General features: G+C 44.5%; 1 protein-coding gene across 1 annotated transcript; it reads right to left on the reverse strand.

The window, feature by feature from the left end:
- Positions 1-1,520: 1,520 nt before the first annotated feature.
- Positions 1,521-14,403, reverse strand: LOC110532847 (uncharacterized). Its single transcript, XM_021617003.3, has 3 exons — positions 14,061-14,403; positions 3,262-3,854; positions 1,521-2,589 (listed from the first exon to the last, which is right to left on the reverse strand). The coding sequence occupies exons 1-3, from the start codon at positions 14,166-14,168 to the stop codon at positions 2,136-2,138; spliced, it is 1,155 nt and encodes a 384-aa protein (XP_021472678.3). The 5' UTR covers positions 14,169-14,403; the 3' UTR covers positions 1,521-2,135.
- Positions 14,404-23,095: the final 8,692 nt, after the last annotated feature.

The raw sequence follows: 23,095 nt of genomic DNA on the forward strand, positions 1-23,095 counted from the left end.
AAGATGAAGACTACTAAAACATGGGGGAAGATGAAGACTACTAAAACATGGGAAGAAGATGAAGACTACTAAAACATGGGAAGAAGATGAAGACTACTAAAACATGGGAAGAAGATGAAGACTACTAAAACATGGGAAGAAGATGAAGACTACTAAAACATGGGAAGAAGATGAAGACTACTAAAACATGGGAAGAAGATGAAGACTACTAAAACATGGGGGAAGATGAAGACTACTAAAACATGGGGGAAGATGAAGACTACTAAAACATGGGAAGAAGATGAAGACTACTAAAACATGGAAAGAAGATGAAGACTACTAAAACATGGGGGAAGATGAAGACTACTAAAACATGGGAAGAAGATGAAGACTACTAAAACATGGAGGAAGATGAAGACTACTAAAACATGGGGGAAGATGAAGACTACTAAAACATGGGAAGAAGATGAAGACTACTAAAACATGGGAAGAAGATGAAGACTACTAAAACACGGGGGAAGATGAAGACTACTAAAACATGGGGGAAGATGAAGACTACTAAAACATGGGAAGAAGATGAAGACTACTAAAACATGTGAAGAAGATGAAGACTACTAAAACATGGGAAGAAGATGAAGACTACTAAAACATGGGGGAAGATGAAGACTACTAAAACATGGGAAGAAGATGAAGACTACTAAAACATGGGAAGAAGATGAAGACTACAAAACATGGAAAGAAGATGAAGACTACTAAAACATGGGGGAAGATGAAGACTACTAAAACATGGGAAGAAGATGAAGACTACTAAAACATGGGAAGAAGATGAAGACTACTAAAACATGGGAAGAAGATGAAGACTACTAAAACATGGGGGAAGATGAAGACTACTAAAACATGGGAAGAAGATGAAGACTACTAAAACATGGGAAGAAGATGAAGACTACTAAAACATGGGAAGAAGATGAAGACTACTAAAACATGGAGGAAGATGAAGACTACTAAAACATGGAGGAAGATGAAGACTACTAAAACATGGGAAGAAGATGAAGACTACTAAAACATGGGGAGAAGATGAAGACTACTAAAACATGGAGGAAGATGAAGACTACTAAAACATGGGAAGAAGATGAAGACTACTAAAACATGGGGGAAGATGAAGACTACTAAAACATGGGGGAAGATGAAGACTACTTGTGTTTCTATCTTCCTTATTTTTATTTAACTTGTATTTTTTCATCTTTATTTAACTAGGCAAGTCAGTTAAGAACAAATTCTTATTTTCAATGACGGCCTAGAAACAGTGGGTTAACTGCCTTGTTCAGAGGCAGAATGACAGATTTGTACCTTGTCAGCTCGGGGGATTTGAACTTGCAACCTTTCGGTTACTAGTCCGACGTTCTAACCACTAGACTACCCTGTCACTCCCTAATCTTTTTAATAATACTTTTTTCCCTCTTGCCCTCCCTATTCTTAACTTCCCAAACAAATCAAATAAATAAGATCTGAACTCAAAAAATAAACAAATAAATCTATCAGAATACTTTGATTGAAGCTTTATTTCAAAGACGTTTATGAATATTATAATATATAGAGTGTTAGAAGGTGTTACTACACTGTTAATAAGCATGAGGTTATCTCTCTCCATCTCTCTCCATCTGTCTATCTCTCTCTATCCATCTCTCTCCATATCTCCATCTCTCTCTATCTCTCTCCATCTGTCTATCTCTCTCTGCTTCTCTCTCCCTCTATATCTCTCTCTATCTCTCTCTATCCATCTCTCCATATCTCTCTCTGCTTTGCTCTCCCTCTATATCTCTCTCTATCCATCTCTCTCCATCTCTCTCCATCTCTATATCTCTCTCTATCCATCTCTCTCCATATCTCCATCTCTCTCTGTCCATCTATATCTATATCGCTCTCTGTTTCTCTCTCTCTGCTTCTTTATCGCTCTCTCTCCCTCTATATCTCTCTCTGTTTCTCTCTCTGTCCATCTATATCTCTCTCTGCTTCTCTATCGCTCTCTCTCCCTCTATATATCTCTCTCCATCTCTCTCTCTCTGTTTCTCTCTCTCCATCTCTCTCTCTCTGTCTCTCCATCTCTCTCTCCATCTATCTCTCTCCATCTCTCTCACTGTCTCTCTATCTCTCCCTCTCTACTGTGGCAGGTAGTGTAGGATGTGTTGGACCAGCAGCTCAGGGTCGTGGGTTAGGGCTTGGGGGTCGTAGTGCAGGGCTCTTCTCCTGCGGCTGGGCCTCCCACCAGGCTGGGCCTGTAGTTCGTTGTCGATCCTCTTCATCCTCTGTAACCCCACAGCATGGTTTGGGGTCTTGTGGCCCTCCCTCTCTCCCCCAAGCCATCCAGGGCCCTCTTCCATGTACCCCAGCCTCTTGACCCTCAGAAGCCCCGGAGAGGGCTCCCGGCTGGGGGAGGGAGTAGGAGGGGAGACCAGGGAGCGACGGGATCTGTGGAAGACTGGTTCTGAGGCTGCTCTGACCCCTCCACCCCCACCACCAGACACAGACACCAGGTCCCTCCTCGCCCGGCGGCCTGACGAACCCTGGGGGTTGTTGGGACTAATGCTGGACAGGATCTTGGTTACAAGGTATCTAGAGACACAGGGATAATAACATGAATTATGTTTACATTTTACAACCAAAACATTATACCCTGCTAGCTAGTGTACATTCAATGGCTACATAACTGAGTGTAGAACATTGCTGCCCCCCCCCCCCCCCCCCCCAACCCCCTTCTGCCATCAGAAGAGAGGAGGTTCTCTACAAGGTGTCGAAAGCATTCCACAGGGATGCTGGCCCATGTTGACGTCAAGTTAGCTGGATGTCCTTTGGGTGGTGGACCATTCTTGATACACACGGGAAACTGTTGAGCGCTAAAAATCCAGCAGCATTGCAGTTCTTGACACACTCGAAAAACAGCGCACCGGGCACGTACTACCATACCCCGTTCAAAGGTACTTCAATATTTTGACTTGCCCAGTCACCCTCTGAATGGCACAGATACACAATCAATGTCTCAATTGTCTCAAGGCTTAAAAACCCTTCTTTAACCACCTGTCTCCTCTCTTTCATCTACACTGATTTTAAGTGGATTTAACAGGTGACATCAATAAGGGATCAGAGCTTTCACCTGGATTCACCTGGTCAGTCTACATCATGGAATGAGAAGGTGTTCCTAATGTTTTGTACACTCTGTGTATATTCACATTTCTCTGTGCTCTCTTCCCTCTGTCTCTCTCTTTCTCTCTCCCTCCCTCTCCTTACCTCAGAGCCTCCTGGTCTTGGTCCTGGCTGCCTGTTTCCAGCCTGTCATCTGTAAACCTGTTGATGGCGGCTGGTAGACCTGGTAACCCGGCCTGCTGCTGCAGCCTCTCCTGCCTGTATCTGTTGAGCAGGGCCTGGGTGAGCTGGGGGTCCAGTAGGCCCTGCCATGGAGCTGCAGCCTGGGGCTTTCCCATTCTCATCCCCTGCTCTGTCTCATCGTAGTCACGGGTATAGGGCCCTTGGAAGTCCCCTGGCCCATGGTCCTCCTCACCTCCCTCCTCTCCGGCAGCTCCTTCAGCTTCACTGAGGAGGCGGAGCAACCCGGCCAGGTACGCCGTTTCCTGTTCATGCCTCTCGTCGTTCTCCACCAATTGCTGCACAGCCTGGCCTAAGCCCTGCCCCCTCCACTCCTCTGGTTGGTAGAGCAGCTCGTTACCCCCCCGCCGGGTCAGGACGTCAGCCGACTCCCCAGGATAGGACATCATCCCGGCCTCGTACGGCAGCGAATCACGGAGGTCTCTGCGGAGACGCCTGACCCCGCCTCCAGTGGCGTCCAGACCACGCCCCGCCACGCCACGGGCAGCGGACAATGACTAAGAGGGAGAAAGAGAGAGACAGAAAGAGAGGAGAAACAAAGAGAGAGAGAGGAAAGAGAGATACAGAGAGAGAAGAAACAGATAGACAGGATGAGAGAGATATGTTGGTTATTTTTAGGACTTTGTAATAGACTAAGACAATGTCGACGCCCACATACATTAACAGTTGAAACTCTGAGATGACACAGCAGTAATTCTCCCCTGGAACTCTGAGATGACACAGCAGTAAGTCTCCCCTGGATCTCTGAGATGACACAGCAGTAAGTCTCCCCTGGAACTCTGAGATGACACAGCAGTAAGTCTCCCCTGGAACTCTGAGATGACACAGCAGTAAGCCTCCCCTGGAACTCTGAGATGACACAGCAGTAAGTCTCCCCTGGAACTCTGAGATGGCACAGCAGTAAGTCTCCCCTGGAACTCTGAGATGACACAGCAGTAAGTCTCCCCTGGAACTCTGAGATGACACAGCAGTAAGTCTCCCCTGGAACTCTGAGATGACACAGCAGTAAGTCTCCCCTGGAACTCTGAGATGACACAGCAGTAAGTCTCCCCTGGAACGCTGAGATGACACAGCAGTAAGTCTCCCCTGGAACTCTGAGATGACACAGCAGTAAGCCTCGGATGTGGCAGGGCTTGCAAACTATTACAGACTACAAAGGGAAGCACAGCCAAGAGCTGCCCAGTGACACGAGACTACCAGACTACTAAACTAAACTACTTCTATGCTCGCTTCGAGGTAAATAACACTGAAATATGCATGAGAGCACCAGCTGTTCCGGAAGACTGTGTGATTACGCTCTCCGCAGCCGATGTGAGTAAAACCTTTAAACAGGTCAACATTCACAAGGCCGCAGGGCCAGATGGATTACTAGGACGTGTACTGCGAGCATGCGCTGACCAACCAACCAAGTGTCTTCACTGACATTTTCAACCTCTCCCTGTCCGAGTCTGTAATACCAACATGTTTCAAGCAGACCACCATAGTTCCTGTGTGCAGGAACACTAAGGTAACCTGCCTAAATGACTACTGACCCGTAGCACTCACGTCTGTAGCCATGAAGTGCTTTAAAAGGCTTGTCATGGCTCACTTTAACACCCTTATCCCAGAAACCCTAGACCCACTCCAATTTGCATAACGCCCTAACAGATCCACAGATGATGCAATCTCTATTGCACTCCACACTGCCCTTTCCTACCTGGACAAAAGGAACACCTATGTGAGAATGCTGTTAATTGACTAGAGCTCAGCGTTCAACACCATAGTGACCTCAAAGCTCATCACTAAGCTAAGGACCCTGGGACTGAACAGCTCTCTCTGCAACTGGATCATGGACTTCCTGACGGGTCGCCCCCAGGTGATCAGGGTAGGTAACAACACATCTGGCATGCTGATCCTGAACACAGGTACCCCTCAGGGGTGCGTGCTTAGTCCCTTCCTGTACTCCCTGTTCACTCATGACTGCACGGCCAGGCACGACTCCAACACCATCATTAAGTTTGCCGAGGACACAACAGTCATCAACAGCGACGAGACAGCATATAGGGAGGAGATTAGAGACCTGGCCGTGTGTTGCCAGGAAAACAACCTCTCCCTCAATGTGATCAAGACAAAGGAGATGATTGTGGACGAGAGGAAAAAGAGGGCCGAGCCACGGCCCCATTCTCATCGACGGACCTGTAGCGGAGCAGGTCGAGAGCTTCAAATTCCTTGGTGTCCATATCACCAACAAACTATCATGGTCCAAATACACCAAGACAGTCCTGAAGAGGGCACAACAACACATTTTCTCCCCTCAGGAGACTAAAAAGATTTGGCATTGGTCCTCAAATCCTCAAAGGTTCTACAGCTGCACCATCGAGAGCATGGTTGCATCACTGCCTGGTATGGCAACTGCTCGGCCTCCGATAGCAAGGCACTACAGAGAGTAATGCGTACTGCCCAGTACATCACCGGGGCAACGCTTCCTGCCATCCAGGACCTCTATACGAGGCGGTGTCAGAGGAAGGCCCTAAAAATTGTCAAAGACTACAGCCACCCTAGTCATAGACTGTTCTCTCTGCTACCGCACGGCAAGCGGTACCGGAGTGCCAAGTCTAGGTCCAAGAGGCTTCTAAACAGCTCCTCCTAAACAGCTCCTACACCCAAGACTCCTGAACAGCTAATCAAATGGCTACCCAGATTATTTGCATTGCCCCCCTTCTTTTACACTGCTGCTACTCTCTGTTGTTATCATCTATGCATAGTCACTTTAATAACTCTACCTACATATTACCTAAATGAACCGGTGCCCCTGCACATTGACTCTGTACCGGTACCCCCCTGTATATAGTCTCGCTATTGTTATTTTACTGCTGCTCTTTAATTACTTGTTACTTTTATTTCTTATTCTTATTCATATTTTGTATTTATTTCATATCTATTTTTTAAAACTGCATTGTTGGTTAGGGGCTCGTAAGTAAGCATTTCACTGTATTCGGGCGCATGTGACTAATACAATTTGATATGATTTGATTTTGATTTGATTTGCTGGGGACAATAAAAGGCCACTCTAAAATGTTCAGTTTTGTCACACAACACAATGCCACAGATTTCTCAATTTTTGAGGGAGCGTACAATTGGCATGCTGACTGCAGGAATGTCCAACAGAGCTGTTGCCAGAGAAATTCATGTTAATTTCTCTACCATAAGCCGCCTCCAATGTCGTTTTAGAGTGTCCAATGTCCAACCAGACTCACAACCACATGTAACCACCACCAGCCCAGGATCTCCGCGTCCGGCTTCTTCACCTGCGGGATCGTCTGAGACCAGCCACCTGGACAGCTGATGAAACTGTGGGATCGTCTGAGACCAGCCACCTAGACAGCTGATGAAACTGTTGGATCCTCTGAGACCAGCCACCCAGACAGCTGATGAAACTGTGGGATCATCTGAGACCAGCCACCCAGACAGCTGATGAAACTGCGATCGTCTGAGACCAGCCACCCAGACAGCTGATGAAACTGTGGGATCGTCTGAGACCAGCCACCCAGACAGCTGATGAAACTGTGGGATCCTCTGAGACCAGCCACCAGGACAGCTGATGAAACTGTGGGATCCTCTGAGACCAGCCACCCAGACAGCTGATGAAACTGTGGGATCCTCTGAGACCAGCCACCCAGACAGCTGATGAAACTGTGGGATCCTCTGAGACCAGCCACCCAGACAGCTGATGAAACTGCGATCGTCTGAGACCAGCCACCCAGACAGCTGATGAAACTGTGGGATCGTCTGAGACCAGCCACCCGGACAGCTGATGAAACTGTGGGATCCTCTGAGACCAGCCACCCAGACAGCTGATGAAACTGCGATCGTCTGAGACCAGCCACCCAGACAGCTGATGAAACTGTGGGATCCTCTGAGACCAGCCACCCAGACAGCTGATGAAACTGTGGGATCCTCTGAGACCAGCCACCCAGACAGCTGATGAAACTGTGGGATCCTCTGAGACCAGCCACCCAGACAGCTGATGAAACTGTGGGATCCTCTGAGACCAGCCACCCAGACAGCTGATGAAACTGGGATCGTCTGAGACCAGCCACCCAGACAGCTGATGAAACTGTGGGATCGTCTGAGACCAGCCACCCGGACAGCTGATGAAACTGTGGGATCGTCTGAGACCAGCCACCCAGACAGCTGATGAAACTGTGGGATCCTCTGAGACCAGCCACCCAGACAGCTGATGAAACTGTGGGATCGTCTGAGACCAGCCACCCAGACAGCTGATAAAACTGTGGGATCGTCTGAGACCAGCCACCAGGACAGCTGATGAAACTGTGGGATCGTCTGAGACCAGCCACCCAGACAGCTGATGAAACTGTGGGATCCTCTGAGACCAGCCACCCAGACAGCTGATGAAACTGTGGGATCGTCTGAGACCAGCCACCCAGACAGCTGATGAAACTGTGGGATCGTCTGAGACCAGCCACCCAGACAGCTGATGAAACTGTGGGATCGTCTGAGACCTGCCACCCAGACAGCTGATGAAACTGTGGGATCGTCTGAGACCAGCCACCAGGACAGCTGATGAAACTGTGGGATCGTCTGAGACCAGCCACCTGGACAGCTGATGAAACTGTGGGATCCTCTGAGACCAGCCACCCAGACAGCTGATGAAACTGTGGGATCGTCTGAGACCAGCCACCCAGACAGCTGATGAAACTGTGGGATCGTCTGAGACCAGCCACCCAGACAGCTGATGAAACTGTGGGATCGTCTGAGACCTGCCACCCAGACAGCTGATGAAACTGTGGGATCGTCTGAGACCAGCCACCAGGACAGCTGATGAAACTGTGGGATCGTCTGAGACCAGCCACCTGGACAGCTGATGAAACTGTGGGATCGTCTGAGACCAGCCACCAAGACAGCTGATGAAACTGTGGGATCGTCTGAGACCAGCCACCCAGACAGCTGATGAAACTGTGGGATCGTCTGAGACCTGCCACCCAGACAGCTGATGAAACTGTGGGATCGTCTGAGACCTGCCACCCAGACAGCTGATGAAACTGTGGGATCCTCTGAGACCAGCCACCAGGACAGCTGATGAAACTGTGGGATCGTCTGAGACCAGCCACCAAGACAGCTGATGAAACTGTGGGATCGTCTGAGACCAGCCACCAGGACAGCTGATGAAACTGTGGGTTTGTACAACCGAATAATTTCTGCACATACTCCCAGAAACCGTCTCGGGTAAAATCATCTGCGTGCTCGTCGCCCTCACCAGGGTCTTGACCTGACTGCAGTTCAGGGTTGTAACAGACTTCAGTGGTCAAATGTTCACCTTCAATAACCACTGGCACACTGGAGAAGTGTACTAGATGGATGAATCCCGGTTCTCAACTGTACCGGACAGATGGCGTCGTGTGGGTGAGCGGTTTACTGATGTCAACGTTGTGAACAGAGGGCCCCATGGTGGTCGGTGGGGTTATGGTAATGGCACCCATAAGCTACGGACAACGAATACAATTGCATTTGATCAATGGCAAGATACCGTGACGAGATCCTGAGGCCCATTGTCGTGCCATTCATCTGCCGCCATCACGTCATGTTTCAGCATGATAATGCATGGCCCCATATCGCAAGGATCAGTACACAATTCCTGGAAGCTGAAAATGTCCCAGCTCCAACCCCCTACTCTCCTCCTCCTAACCTCCCCACCCCCTCCTCTACCTCTATATCACCTCCTCTACCTCCACATCACCTCCTCTACCTCTATATCACCTCCTCTACCTCTATATCACCTCCTCTACCTCTATATCACCTCCTCTATATCTCCTCCTCTACCTCTATATCTCCTCCTCTACCTCTATATCTCCTCCTCTACCTCTATATCACCTCCTCTACCTCTATATCACCTCCTCTACCCCTATATCTCCTCCTCTACCTCTGTATCACCTTCTCTACCTCTATATCACCTCCTCAACCTTTATATCTCCTACTCTATATCACCTCCTCTACCTCTATATCACCTCCTCTACCTCTATATCTCCTCCTGTACCTATATATCTCCTCCTCTACCTTTATATCTCCTCCTCTACCGCTACATCACCTCCTCTACCTCTATATCTCATCCTCTACCTCTATATCTCCTCCTCTACCTCTATATCTCCTCCTCTACCTCTATATCACCTCCTCTACCTCTATATCACCTCCTCTACCTCTACAGCACCTCCTCTACCTCTACATCACCTCCTCTACCTCTACATCACCTCCTCTACCTCTACATCACTTCCTCTACCTCTATATCTCCTCCTCTACATCCCCTCCTCTACCTATATTTCTCCTCCTCTACCTCTACATCACCTCCTCTACCTCTATATCTCCTCCTCTACCTCTACATCACCTACTCTACATCTACATCACCTCCTCTACCTCTATATCACCTCCTCTACATCACCTCCTCTACCTCTATAGCTCCTCTACCTCTATACCTCCTCCTCTACATCTCCTCCTCTACCTCTATATCTCCTCCTCTACCTCTATATCACCTCCTCTACATCCCCTCCTCTACCTCTATATCACCTCCTCTACCTCTACATCTCCTCCTCTACCTCTATATCTCCTCCTCTACCTCTATATCACCTCCTCTACATCCCCTCCTCTACCTCTATATAACCTCCTCTACCTCTATATCTCCTCCTCTACATCACCTCCTCAACCTCTATATCTCCTCCTCTATGTCTACATCTCCTCTTCTACCTCTATATCACCTCCTCTACCTCTATATCTCCTCTACCTCTATATCTCCTCCTCTACCTCTATATCTCCTTTTCTACATCACCTCCTCTACCTCTATATCTCCTCCTCTACATCTACTTCTTATCCTGCAAAGTACTACTTTTTATACTGCAATTGTTCCCTTCTCATGACCTTTCCATCATATTCTACACTCCTTCATAATGTCCCTAGCTACTAGCCAATCAATCTCTAGAGTGACTCAAATTAATGAAAAATGGCCACCGCTTATCTTTGCTCCACCTTTAGTAAATGTGATGACAACTGAAAGCTGTACACCTTTTGAACGGAACACATTGGTCTCAGATGAACAGTTTCCCTACTGCACCAAATGTGTAGAAACTCATCAATAAAACACACACAGAGAGAGAGAGAGAGAGAGAGAGAGAGAGAGAGAGAGAGAGAGAGTAGAAAGAGAGAGAGAGAAGAAAGAGAGAGAGAGAGAGAGTAGAAAGAGAGAGAGAGAGAGAGAGAGTAGAAAGAGAGTGAGATAGTAGAAAGAGAGAGAGAGAGTAGAAAGAGAGAGAGAGAGAGTAGAAAGAGAGAGAGAGAGTAGAAAGAGAGAGTAGAAAGAGAGAGAGAGAGTAGAAAGAGAGAGTAGAATGAGAGAGAGAGAGAGAGAGAGAGAGTAGAAAGAGAGAGAGAGAGAGAGAGAGAGTAGAAAGAGAGAGAGAGTAGAAAGAGAGAGAGTAGAAAGAGAGAGAGATAATATTATATTGTGAAGATGGAGCCCGTGCCCTCAAAGCCTGTTGCCATAGCAGCTAGCTCCTCTCTTCCTAGCAGTAGGTTATGCTAATTGGATTGTTGTCGCATCAGCTATTGATACTGTGGAACCATATATTACCAAGGCTGAATGGTGTAGAGGCAATACAGTGATGTTGTGTGTGTGTGTGTGTGTGTGTGTGTGTGTGTGTGTGTGTGTGTGTGCGCGCGCGTGTGTGTGTGTGTGTGACAGACAAACAGACACATGACAGCGTTATCAGTATCCATACAGTACAGTCAACATCTTTATCACTGTTAATTCAATTCAGCTCTGTGTTCAGGCTATTGTTGTCTGAATGAGAGTTTTAATGTAATATTAAAATACTTCAGTAGACTACAGCTATAATATTAAAAGATTATTGCCATGAGGAAAGCCCAAAAAACAGTCAAAGACTACAGCCACCCAAGTCATAGACTGTTCTCTCTGCTACCGCACATCAAGCGGTACCGGAGCGCCAAGTCTAGGTCTAAGAGGCTTTTAAACAGCTTCTACCCCCCAAGCCATAAACCTGCTGAACAGTTAGTCAAATGGCCACCCAGACTATTTACATTAACCCCCTTTGTTTTTACACTGCTGCTACCTGTTTACTCTATATGCAGTCACTTTACCCCTACCTACATGTCCAAATTACCTCGACTAACCTCGACACATTGTCTCAGTACCGGTACTCCCTGTATAAAGCAGGGTGTAGTAACCTAGTGTTGTAACCAGGGTGTAGTAACCTAGTGTGTAGTAACCTAGTGTTGTAACCAGGGTGTAGTAACCAGGGTGTAGTAACCTAGTGTTGTAAACAGGGTGTAGTAACCTAGTGTTGTAACCAGGGTGTTGTAACCTAGTGTTGTAACCAGGGTGTTGTAACCTAGTGTTGTAACCAGGGTGTAGTAACCTAGTGTTGTAACCAGGGTGTTGTAACCTAGTGTTGTAACCAGGGTGTAGTAACCTAGTGTTGTAACCAGGGTGTTGTAACCTAGTGTTGTAACCAGGGTGTAGTAACCTAGTGTTGTAACCAGGGTGTAGTAACCAGGGTGTAGTAACCTAGTGTTGTAACCAGGGTGTAGTAACCTAGTGTTGTAACCAGGGTGTAGTAACCTTGTGTTGTAACCTAGTGTTGTAACCAGGGTGTAGTAACCTAGTGTTGTAACCAGGGTGTAGTAACCTAGTGATGTAACCTAGTGTTGTAACCAGGGTGTAGTAACGTAGTGTTGTAACCAGGGTGTAGTAACCTAGTGTTGTAACCAGGGTGTAGTAACCTAGTGTTGTAACCAGGGTGTAGTAACCTAGTGTTGTAACCAGGGTGTAGTAACAAGGGTGTAGTAACCTAGTGTTGTAACCTAGTGTTATAACCAGGGTGTAGTAACCTAGTGTTGTAACCTAGTGTTGTAACCAGGGTGTAGTAACCTAGTGTTGTAACCTAGTGTTGTAACCAGGGTGTAGTAACCTAGTGTAGTAACCAGGGTGTAGTAACCTAGTGTTGTAACCAGGGTGTAGTAACCTAGTGTTGTAACCAAGGTGTAGTAACCTAGTGTTGTAACCAGGGTGTAGTAACCTAGTGTTGTAACCAGGGTGTAGTAACCTAGTGTTGTAACCAGGGTGTAGTAACCTAGTGTTGTAACCAGGGTGTTGTAACCAGGGTGTAGTAACCTAGTATTGTAACCAGGGTGTAGTAACCTAGTGTTGTAACCAGGGTGTAGTAACCTAGTGTTGTAACCAGGGTGTAGTAACCTAGTGTTGTAACCAGGGTGTAGTAACCTAGTGTTGTAACCAGGGTGTAGTAACCTAGTGTTGTAACCAGGGTGTAGTAACCAGGGTGTAGTAACCTAGTGTAGTAACCAGGGTGTAGTAACCTAGTGTTGTAACCAGGGTGTAGTAACCAGGGTGTAGTAACCTAGTGTTGTAAACAGGGTGTAGTAACCTAGTGTTGTAACCAGGGTGTAGTAACCTAGTGTTGTAAACAGGGTGTAGTAACCTAGTGTTGTAACCAGGGTGTAGTAACCTTACCCACCATTGCATATGTTTTACCTCTACATCACTGGCTGTGCTACTCATGCAGACACAACCTGACTCCTAGGTCCTGTACAGCAACAGCAGAAGTAACATCAGTGACGCACAGTTCCTGTCCAACAGTCATCTCGTCTCTAACTTCCACCTCCGCCATCTCCCCCCTCCTCCTCCTCCATCCCCCTATCTCTCCCTCCATCCCTCCCCCCTCCCCATCTCTCATCCACAGATAGATGCTACCCAGAGCGGCAGGGTAGCCTAGTGGTTAGAGTGTTGGGACTAGTAACTGAAAAGGTTGCTAGATCAAATCCCCGAGCTGAGGTATAAATCTGTCGTTCTGCCCCTGAACAGGCAGTTAACCCACTGTTCCTAGGCCGTCATTGTAAAATAAGAATTTGTTCTTAACTGACTTGCCTAGTTAAATAAAGGCAATAAAATTAACTATAGACAATAGATACTATCAGCAACAGATACTATAGACAACAAATAGACCCTATAGACAACAAATAGACCCTATAGACAACAGATAGATACTATAGACAACAAATAGATACTATAGACAACAGATAGATACTATAGACAACAAATAGATACTATAGACAACAAATAGATACTATAGACAACAGATAGATACTATAGACAACAAATAGATACTATAGACAACAAATAGATACTATAGACAACAAATAGATACTATAGACAACAGATAGATACTATAGACAACAGATAGATACTATAGACAACAGATAGATACTATAGACAACAGATAGATACTATAGACAACAAATAGATACTATAGACAACAAATAGATACTATAGACAACAGATAGATACTATAGACAACAGATAGATACTATAGACAAAAGATACTATAGACAACAAGTAGATACTATAGACAACAGATAGATACTATAGACAAAATATACTATAGACAACAAGTAGATGGTGTATGTATAGGTCAAATGAGGCAGAAATACCAAGCTGTAGATAGCCACATGCTGACTCATCATTACTAACACACAGGGAAAATCAAGGATCAAAATACCGAAACAACATAAACCCAACAAAGCACTTTTTTTCCCCCTTGCCGCTGCACCTGTGGCTGATTCCAATGATTCCGCATCATCATGTGATGCTAGCATGTGCCTCTTTTGCGTTTCTCTATCTTTACCTTGGCCTCCAGCGGCAGCGGCGGGAGGAAGAGGAGGAGGAGGAGGGTCGGGGAGACAGACAGCAGGAGGAGCACGGAGCTGGAGTTAGTCGTCAAAAGGCCCGACATCCTTCAGGAGAAACGAGGCTGCCCCAACGAAGAGAAGACAAACAATGACTATCGCCCAGAGGAGCCAGACAGGGAGAGATGAAAACGGGAGGGAGGGAGGAGCTAAACATCCAGAGAGAAGGGAGGGGGACAAGGGAGAAGACAGGAGGGAGGGAAGGGAGGAGAGAAGAAGAAGAGAGAGGGAAGATGAGCGCCCTGGAAAAGATGCCGTGAGGAAACGAATGTCAGAAGATACACTGACCTTGAATATCAGACTGTTATTATACTGTATGAATGACATTTTGTGAATAAAATATTATTTTCGTGTCAAATCGCCAATTGGCAACCCATGGGATTAATTGACACATAAACAAACATTACAATAATTATGTAATCACTCTTCTTCCAGTGTTCTCTACATTGCCATTGCATAAAGAGTGTAAATAATCAATAAATAACAGTAAATAAGGTCATCCAAACAATACTTTTATCTCTAGAGCAGTAAAATAATACACACACATACAGTTGAAGTCTGAAGTTTACATACACCTTGGCCAAATACATTTAAACTCAGGTTTTCAAAATTCCTGACAGTTAATCAGAGTAAAGATTCCCTGTTCTTAGGTCAGTTAGGATCACCACTTTATTTTAAGAATGTGAAATATCAGAATAATAATAGAGAAAATTATTTATTTCCGCTTTTATTTCTTTCATCACATTCCCAGTGGGTCAGAAGTTTACATACACTCAATTAGTATTTGGTAGCATTTAAATTGTTTAACTTGGGTCAAATGTTTCGGGTAGCCTTCCACAAGCCTCACAATCAGTTGGGTGAATTTTGGCCCATTCCTCCTGACAGAGCTGGTGTAACTGAGTCAGGTTTGTAGGCCTCCTTGCTCACACACACTTTTTCAGTTCTGCCACAAATGTTCTATTGTATTGAGGTAAGGGCTTTGTGATGGCCACTCCAATACCTTGACCTTTTTTGTCCTTAAGCCATTTTGCCTCAATTTTGGTATGCTTGGTATGCATGTCCATTTGGAAGACCCATTTGCGACCAAGCTTTAACTTCCTGACTGATGTCTTGAGATGTTGCTTCAAAATTATCCACATAATTTTCCTGCTTCATGATGCCATCTATTTTGTGAAGTGCACCAGTCCATCCTGTAGCAAAGCACCCCCACAACATGATGCTGCCACCTCCGTGCTTCACGGTTGGGATGGGGTTCTTCAGCTTGCAAGCCTCCCCCTTTAGTGTTCTAAAAATCTCTGAAGCTGGAGACTTACATTTCCCTCACTAACTTTAAACATCAGCTATCTGAGCAGCTCACCGATCGCTGTAGCTGTACATAGTCCATCTGTAAATAGCCCACCCAATCTACCTACCTCATCCCCATATTGTTTTTATTTACTTTGCTGCCCTTTTGCACACCAGTATCACTACTTACACACCTTCGTCTGCTCATCATCATCAGCTCATCGATCCAGTGTTAATCTGCTAAATTGTAATTACTTTGCTACTATGGCCTATTTATTGCCTTACCTCCTCATGCCATTTGCACACACTGTATATAGACTTTCTTTTTTTTCTACTGTGTTATTGACTGTACTCTTGTTTATTCCATGTGTAACTCTGTGTTGTTGTTTGTGTCGCACTGCTTTGCTTTATCTTGGCCAGGTCACAGTTGTAAATTAGAACTAAAGGTGAAATAAAAATAAAAATAAACTGTATATATATATATATATATTACCGTTCAAAAGTTTGGGGTCAGTTAGAAATGTCAAATCTTTTGAAAGAAAAGCACATTTTAAACCAATAAAATAACATCAACATCATTGATCAGAAATATCAATATCAATATCTAAGTCGACAATGTTAATGTTGTAAATGACTATTGTAGCTGGAAACTGCAGAGTTTTATGGAATATCTACATAGGCGTACAGAGTCCCATTATCAGCTACCATCACTCCTGTGTTCCAATGGCACATTGTGTTAGCTAATCCAAGTTTATCATTTTAAAAGGCTAATTGATCATTAGAAAGCCCTTTTGCAATTATGTTAGCACAGCTGAAAACTGTTGTGCTGATTAAAGAAGCAATAAAATTGGCCTTCTTTGGACTAGTTGAGTATCTGGAGCATCAGCATTTGTGGGTTCGATTACAGGCTCAAAATGGCCAGAAGGATTAATGATTAGCTCCTTTTTTCAATTTTCATCCAAAATGACATAACCAAATCTAACTGCCTGAAGCTCAGGACCTGAATCAAGGATATGCATATTATTGGTACCATTTGAAAGGAAACACATTCAACCATCCCGTGGAATGGTCCCGAAGAAGTTAATAATACTCCCCGTCTCCTCGAACAATACTCCCCCATCCCCCCTAACAATACTCCCCCATCCCGTCTAATAATACTATATCCCCCCTAACAATACTCCCCCATCCCGTCTAATAATACTATATCTCCTCTAACAATACTCCCCAGGCTCCTCTAATAATACTATATCCCCTCGAACAATACTCCCCCATCTCCTCTAACAATACTTCCCCGTCTCCTCTAACAATACTTCCCCGTCTCCTCTAACAATACTCCCCCGTCTCCTCTAATAATACTATATCCCCCCTAACAATACTCCCCCATCCCGTCTAATAATACTATATCTCCTCTAACAATACTCCCCCGTCTCCTCTAATAATACTATATCCCCTCGAACAATACTCCCCCGTCTCCTCTAGCAATACTCCCCCGTCTCCTCTAATAATACTATATCCCCCCTAACAATACTCCCCCATCCCGTCTAATAATACTATATCTCCTCTAACAATACTCCCCCGTCTCCTCTAACAATACTCCCCCGTCTCCTCTAATAATACTATATCCCCTCGAACAATACTCCCCCATCCCGTCTAATAATACTTCCCCATCCCCCCTAACAATACTCCCCCATCCCGTCTAATAATACTATATCTCCTCTAACAATACTCCCCCGTCTCCTCTGACAATACTCCCCCGTCTCCTCTAATAATACTATATCCCCTCGAACAATACTCCCTCATCTCCTCTAACAATACTCACTCATCTCCTCTAACAATAATCCCCCGTCTCCTCTAGCAATACCCCCCCGTCTCCTCTAATAATACTATATCCCCTCGAACAATACTCACTCATCTCCTCTAACAATAATCCCCCGTCTCCTCTAACAACAACCCCCCGTCTCCTCTAACAATACCCCCCCGTCTCCTCTAATAATACTATATCTCCTCTAACAATACTCCCTCGTCTCCTCTAACAATACTCCATCGTCTACTCTAACAATACTATATCTCCTCTAACAATACTCCCTTATGTCCTCTAACAGTACTCCCCATCCCCTCTAACAATACTCTGCCTCCTCTAACAATACTCCCCCATCTCAACGGACAATACTCCCTCGCCTCCTCTAACAATACTCCTGCATCTCCTCTAATGGTACTATATATCCTCTAACAATACTCCCCTCATAATACTATATCTCCTCTAACAATACTCCCCTAGCCCATCTAACAATACTCCCCATCCCATCTAACAATACTATCCCATCTCCTCTAACAATACTCCCCCATCTCCTCTAATAATACTATATCTCCTCTAACAATACTCCCCCATCTCCTCTAATAATACTATATCTCCTCTAACAATACTCCCCCATCTCCCCTAATAGTACTAAAACTCCTCTAACAATACTCCCTATCTCCTCTAATAATACTATATCTCCTCTAAAAATACTATATCTCCTCTAACAATACTCCCCATCTCCTCCCCATAGGCGACGTTGTTGCCAGTTATGTCTGTTGAGGACCTGCCTTACAACAGGCCTACAAGCCCTCAGTCCAGCCTATCTCAGCCTATTGCAGACAGTCTGAGCACTGATGGAGGGATTGTGCGTTCCTGGTGTAACTCAGGCAGTTGTTGTTGCCATCCTGTAGCTGTCCCGGTGTGATGTTCTGATGTACCGATCCTGTGCAGGCGTTGTTACACGTGGTCTGCCACTGCGAGGACGATCAGCTGTCTCCCTGTAGTGCTGTCTTAGGCGTCTCACAGTACGGACATTGCAATTTACTGCTGTCCTCATTCCTCCTTGCAGCTCGTTCACGCAGATGAGCAGGGACCCTGGGCATCGTTCTTTTGGAGTTTTTCAGTCAGTAGAAAGGCCTCTTTAGTGTCCTAAGTTTCCCCATCTCCTCTAATAATGCTCTCCGTCTCCTACTAATAATGCTCTCCGTCTCCTACTAATAATGCTCTCCGTCTCCTCTAATAATGCTCTCAGTCTCCTCTAATAATATATCCTACTAATAATGCTCTCCGTCTCCTCTAATAATGCTCTCCGTCTCCTACTAATAATGCTCTCCGTCTCCTCTAATAATGCTCTGTCTCTTCTAATAATAATATATCCTACTAATAATGCTCTCCGTCTCCTCTAATAATGCTCTCCGTCTCCTACTAATAATGCTCTCCGTCTCCTCTAATAATGCTCTCCGTCTCCTACTAATAATGCTCTCCGTCTCCTCTAATAATGCTCTCCGTCTCCTACTAATAATGCTCTCCGTCTCCTCTAATAATGCTCTCCGTCTCCTACTAATAATGCTCTCCGTCTCCTATAATAATAATATATCCTACTAATAATGCTCTCCGTCTCCTACTAATAATGCTCTCCGTCTCCTACTAATAATGCTCTCCGTCTCCTATAATAATAATATATCCTCTAATAATGCTCTCCGTCTCCTACTAATAATGCTCTCCGTCTCCTACTAATAATGCTCTCCGTCTCCTCTAATAATGCTCTCCGTCTCCTACTAATAATGCTCTCCGTCTCCTATAATAATAATATATCCTACTAATAATGCTCTCCGTCTCCTCTAATAATGCTCTCCGTCTCCTACTAATAATGCTCTCCGTCTCCTCTAATAATGCTCTCCGTCTCCTACTAATAATGCTCTCCGTATCCTACTAATAATGCTCTCCGTCTCCTCTAATAATGCTCTCCGTCTCCTACTAATAATGCTCTCCGTCTCCTCTAATAATGCTCTCCGTCTCCTACTAATAATGCTCTCCGTCTCCTCTAATAATGCTCTCCGTCTCCTCTAATAATGCTCTCCGTATCCTCTAATAATGCTCTCCGTCTCCTATAATAATAATATATCCTACTAATAATGCTCTCCGTCTCCTACTAATAATGCTCTCCGTCTCCTACTAATAATGCTCTCCGTCTCCTATAATAATAATATATCCTCTAATAATGCTCTCCGTCTCCTATAATAATAATATATCCTACTAATAATACTCTCCGTATCCTCTTATAATGCTCTCCGTCTCCTACTAATAATGCTCTCCGTCTCCTCTAATAATGCTCTCCGTCTCCTACTAATAATGCTCTCCGTCTCCTACTAGTAATGCTCTCCGTCTCCTACTAATAATGCTCTCCGTCTCCTCTAATAATAATATATCCTACTTATAATACTCTCCGTCTCCTCTAATAATGCTCTCCGTCTCCTCTAATAATGCTCTCCGTCTCCTCTAATAATGCTCTCCGTCTCCTATAATAATAATATATCCTACTTATAATGCTCTCCGTCTCCTCTAATAATGCTCTCCGTCTCCTCTAATAATGCTCTCCGTCTCCTACTAATAATGCTCTCCGTCTCCTACTAATAATGCTCTCCGTCTCCTCTAATAATGCTCTCCGTCTCCTACTAATAATGCTCTCCGTCTCCTACTAATAATGCTCTCCGTCTCCTACTAATAATGCTCTCCGTCTCCTATAATAATAATATATCCTACTAATAATACTCTCCGTATCCTCTTATAATGCTCTCCGTCTCCTACTAATAATGCTCTCCGTCTCCTCTAATAATGCTCTCCGTCTCCTACTAATAATGCTCTCCGTCTCCTACTAGTAATGCTCTCCGTCTCCTACTAATAATGCTCTCCGTCTCCTATAATAATAATATATCCTACTAATAATGCTCTCCGTCTCCTACTAATAATGCTCTCCGTCTCCTACTAATAATGCTCTCCGTCTCCTCTAATAATGCTCTCCGTCTCCTCTAATAATGCTCTCCGTCTCCTACTAATAATGCTCTCCGTCTCCTACTAATAATGCTCTCCGTCTCCTACTAATAATGCTCTCCGTCTCCTATAATAATAATATATCCTACTAATAATGCTCTCCGTCTCCTCTAATAATGCTCTCCGTCTCCTCTAATAATGCTCTCCGTCTCCTCTAATAATGCTCTCCGTCTCCTCTAATAATGCTCTCCGTCTCCTACTAATAATGCTCTCCGTCTCCTCTAATAATGCTCTCCGTCTCCTACTAATAATGCTCTCCGTCTCCTCTAATAATGCTCTCCGTCTCCTACTAATAATGCTCTCCGTCTCCTACTAATAATGCTCTCCGTCTCCTACTAATAATGCTCTCCGTCTCCTATAATAATAATATATCCTACTTATAATGCTCTCCGTCTCCTCTAATAATGCTCTCCGTCTCCTCTAATAATGCTCTCCGTCTCCTCTAATAATGCTCTCCGTCTCCTACTAATAATGCTCTCCGTCTCCTACTAATAATGCTCTCCGTCTCCTACTAATAATGCTCTCCGTCTCCTATAATAATAATATATCCTACTAATAATGCTCTCCGTCTCCTCTAATAATGCTCTCCGTCTCCTCTAATAATGCTCTCCGTCTCCTACTAATAATGCTCTCCGTCTCCTATAATAATAATATATCCTACTAATAATGCTCTCCGTATCCTCTAATAATGCTCTCCGTCTCCTCTAATAATGCTCTCCGTCTCCTCTAATAATGCTCTCCGTCTCCTATAATAATAATATATCCTACTTATAATGCTCTCCGTCTCCTCTAATAATGCTCTCCGTCTCCTCTAATAATGCTCTCCGTCTCCTACTAATAATACTCTCCGTATCCTCTAATAATGCTCTCCGTCTCCTCTAATAATGCTCTCCGTCTCCTATAATAATGCTCTCCGTCTCCTCTAATAATGCTCTCCGTATCCTCTAATAATGCTCTCCGTCTCCTCTAATAATGCTCTCCGTCTCCTCTAATAATGCTCTCCGTCTCCTATAATAATAATATATCCTACTAATAATGCTCTCCGTCTCCTACTAATAATGCTCTCCGTCTCCTCTAATAATGCTCTCCGTCTCCTCTAATAATGCTCTCCGTCTCCTATAATAATAATATATCCTACTAATAATACTCTCCGTCTCCTCTAATAATGCTCTCCGTATCCTCTAATAATACTCTCCGTCTCCTCTAATAATGCTCTCCGTATCCTCTAATAATACTCTCCGTCTCCTCTAATAATGCTCTCCGTCTCCTCTAATAATGCTCTCCGTCTCCTATAATAATAATATATCCTACTAATAATACTCTCCGTCTCCTCTAATAATGCTCTCCGTCTCCTCTAATAATGCTCTCCGTCTCCTATAATAATAATATATCCTACTAATAATGCTCTCCGTCTCCTCTAATAATGCTCTCCGTATCCTCTAATAATGCTCTCCGTCTCCTCTAATAATGCTCTCCGTCTCCTCTAATAATGCTCTCCGTATCCTCTAATAATGCTCTCCGTCTCCTACTAATAATGCTCTCCGTATCCTCTAATAATAATATATCCTACTTATAATGCTCTCCGTCTCCTATAATAATGCTCTCCGTCTCCTCTAATAATGCTCTCCGTATCCTCTAATAATGCTCTCCGTCTCCTATAATAATAATATATCCTACTAATAATGCTCTCCGTCTCCTACTAATAATGCTCTCCGTCTCCTACTAATAATGCTCTCCGTATCCTCTAATAATGCTCTCCGTATCCTCTAATAATGCTCTCCGTATCCTCTAATAATGCTCTCCGTCTCCTCTAATAATGCTCTCCGTATCCTCTAATAATGCTCTCCGTATCCTCTAATAATGCTCTCCGTCTCCTCTAATAATGCTCTCCGTATCCTCTAATAATGCTCTCCGTATCCTCTAATAATGCTCTCCGTCTCCTCTAATAATGCTCTCCGTATCCTCTAATAATGCTCTCCGTCTCCTACTAATAATGCTCTCCGTCTCCTCTAATAATGCTCTCCTCTATCTACTGTTCTTGTTTTCCTTTCCTTTGCTTAACTTCTCCCCATGGAATTAGATAGAAAGATGAGATACTAGCTGTGCCCTTATGGTAGAAAGATGAGATACTAGCCGTGTCCTTATGGTAGAAAGATGAGATACTAGCTGTGCCCTTATGGTAGAAAGACGAGATGCTAGCTGTGCCCTTATGGTAGAAAGACGAGATGCTAGCTGTGCCCTTATGGTAGAAAGACGAGATACTAGCTGTGCCCTTATGGTAGAAAGACGAGATACTAGCTGTGCCCTTATGGTAGAAAGATGAGATACTAGCTGTGCCCTTATGGTAGAAAGATGAGATACTAGTTGTGCCCTTATGGTAGAAAGATGAGATACTAGCTGTGCCCTTATGGTAGAAAGATGAGATACTAGCTGTGCCCTTATGGTAGAAAGATGAGATACTAGCTGTGCCCTTATGGTAGAAAGATGAGATACTAGCTGTGCCCTTATGGTGTCTGTGACAGCATTGGCAGCACCATTGAGACCATCTCCATTTTAAAGTAGGCAATTACATTTTCTTCTTGTGTGTTTAAAAAAAAAAAAAGCTTAAACATTTTGTCATTCATTTTTCTGAATCTATTATCCTGTATAAATAGATACATTAATTGAACGCAATGGCCACTGACAGGGTCACTAAGCACAGGGGCGGTCATTATGGATCATCACATCTCTAACAGGAACTCCAGCACAAGGACCACTCGGGGGGGAAAAGTTGATCCTAAAAATTATTACAATTTCAAACCCTAACGGCACATAAAAATCAAATTATAAAAAAAAAAAAGG

The sequence above is a fragment of the Oncorhynchus mykiss genome, chromosome 9, assembly GCF_057628025.1.
Source record: "Oncorhynchus mykiss isolate SJ-2025 chromosome 9, ASM5762802v1, whole genome shotgun sequence".
In the NCBI taxonomy this organism is placed as follows: domain Eukaryota; kingdom Metazoa; phylum Chordata; class Actinopteri; order Salmoniformes; family Salmonidae; genus Oncorhynchus; species Oncorhynchus mykiss.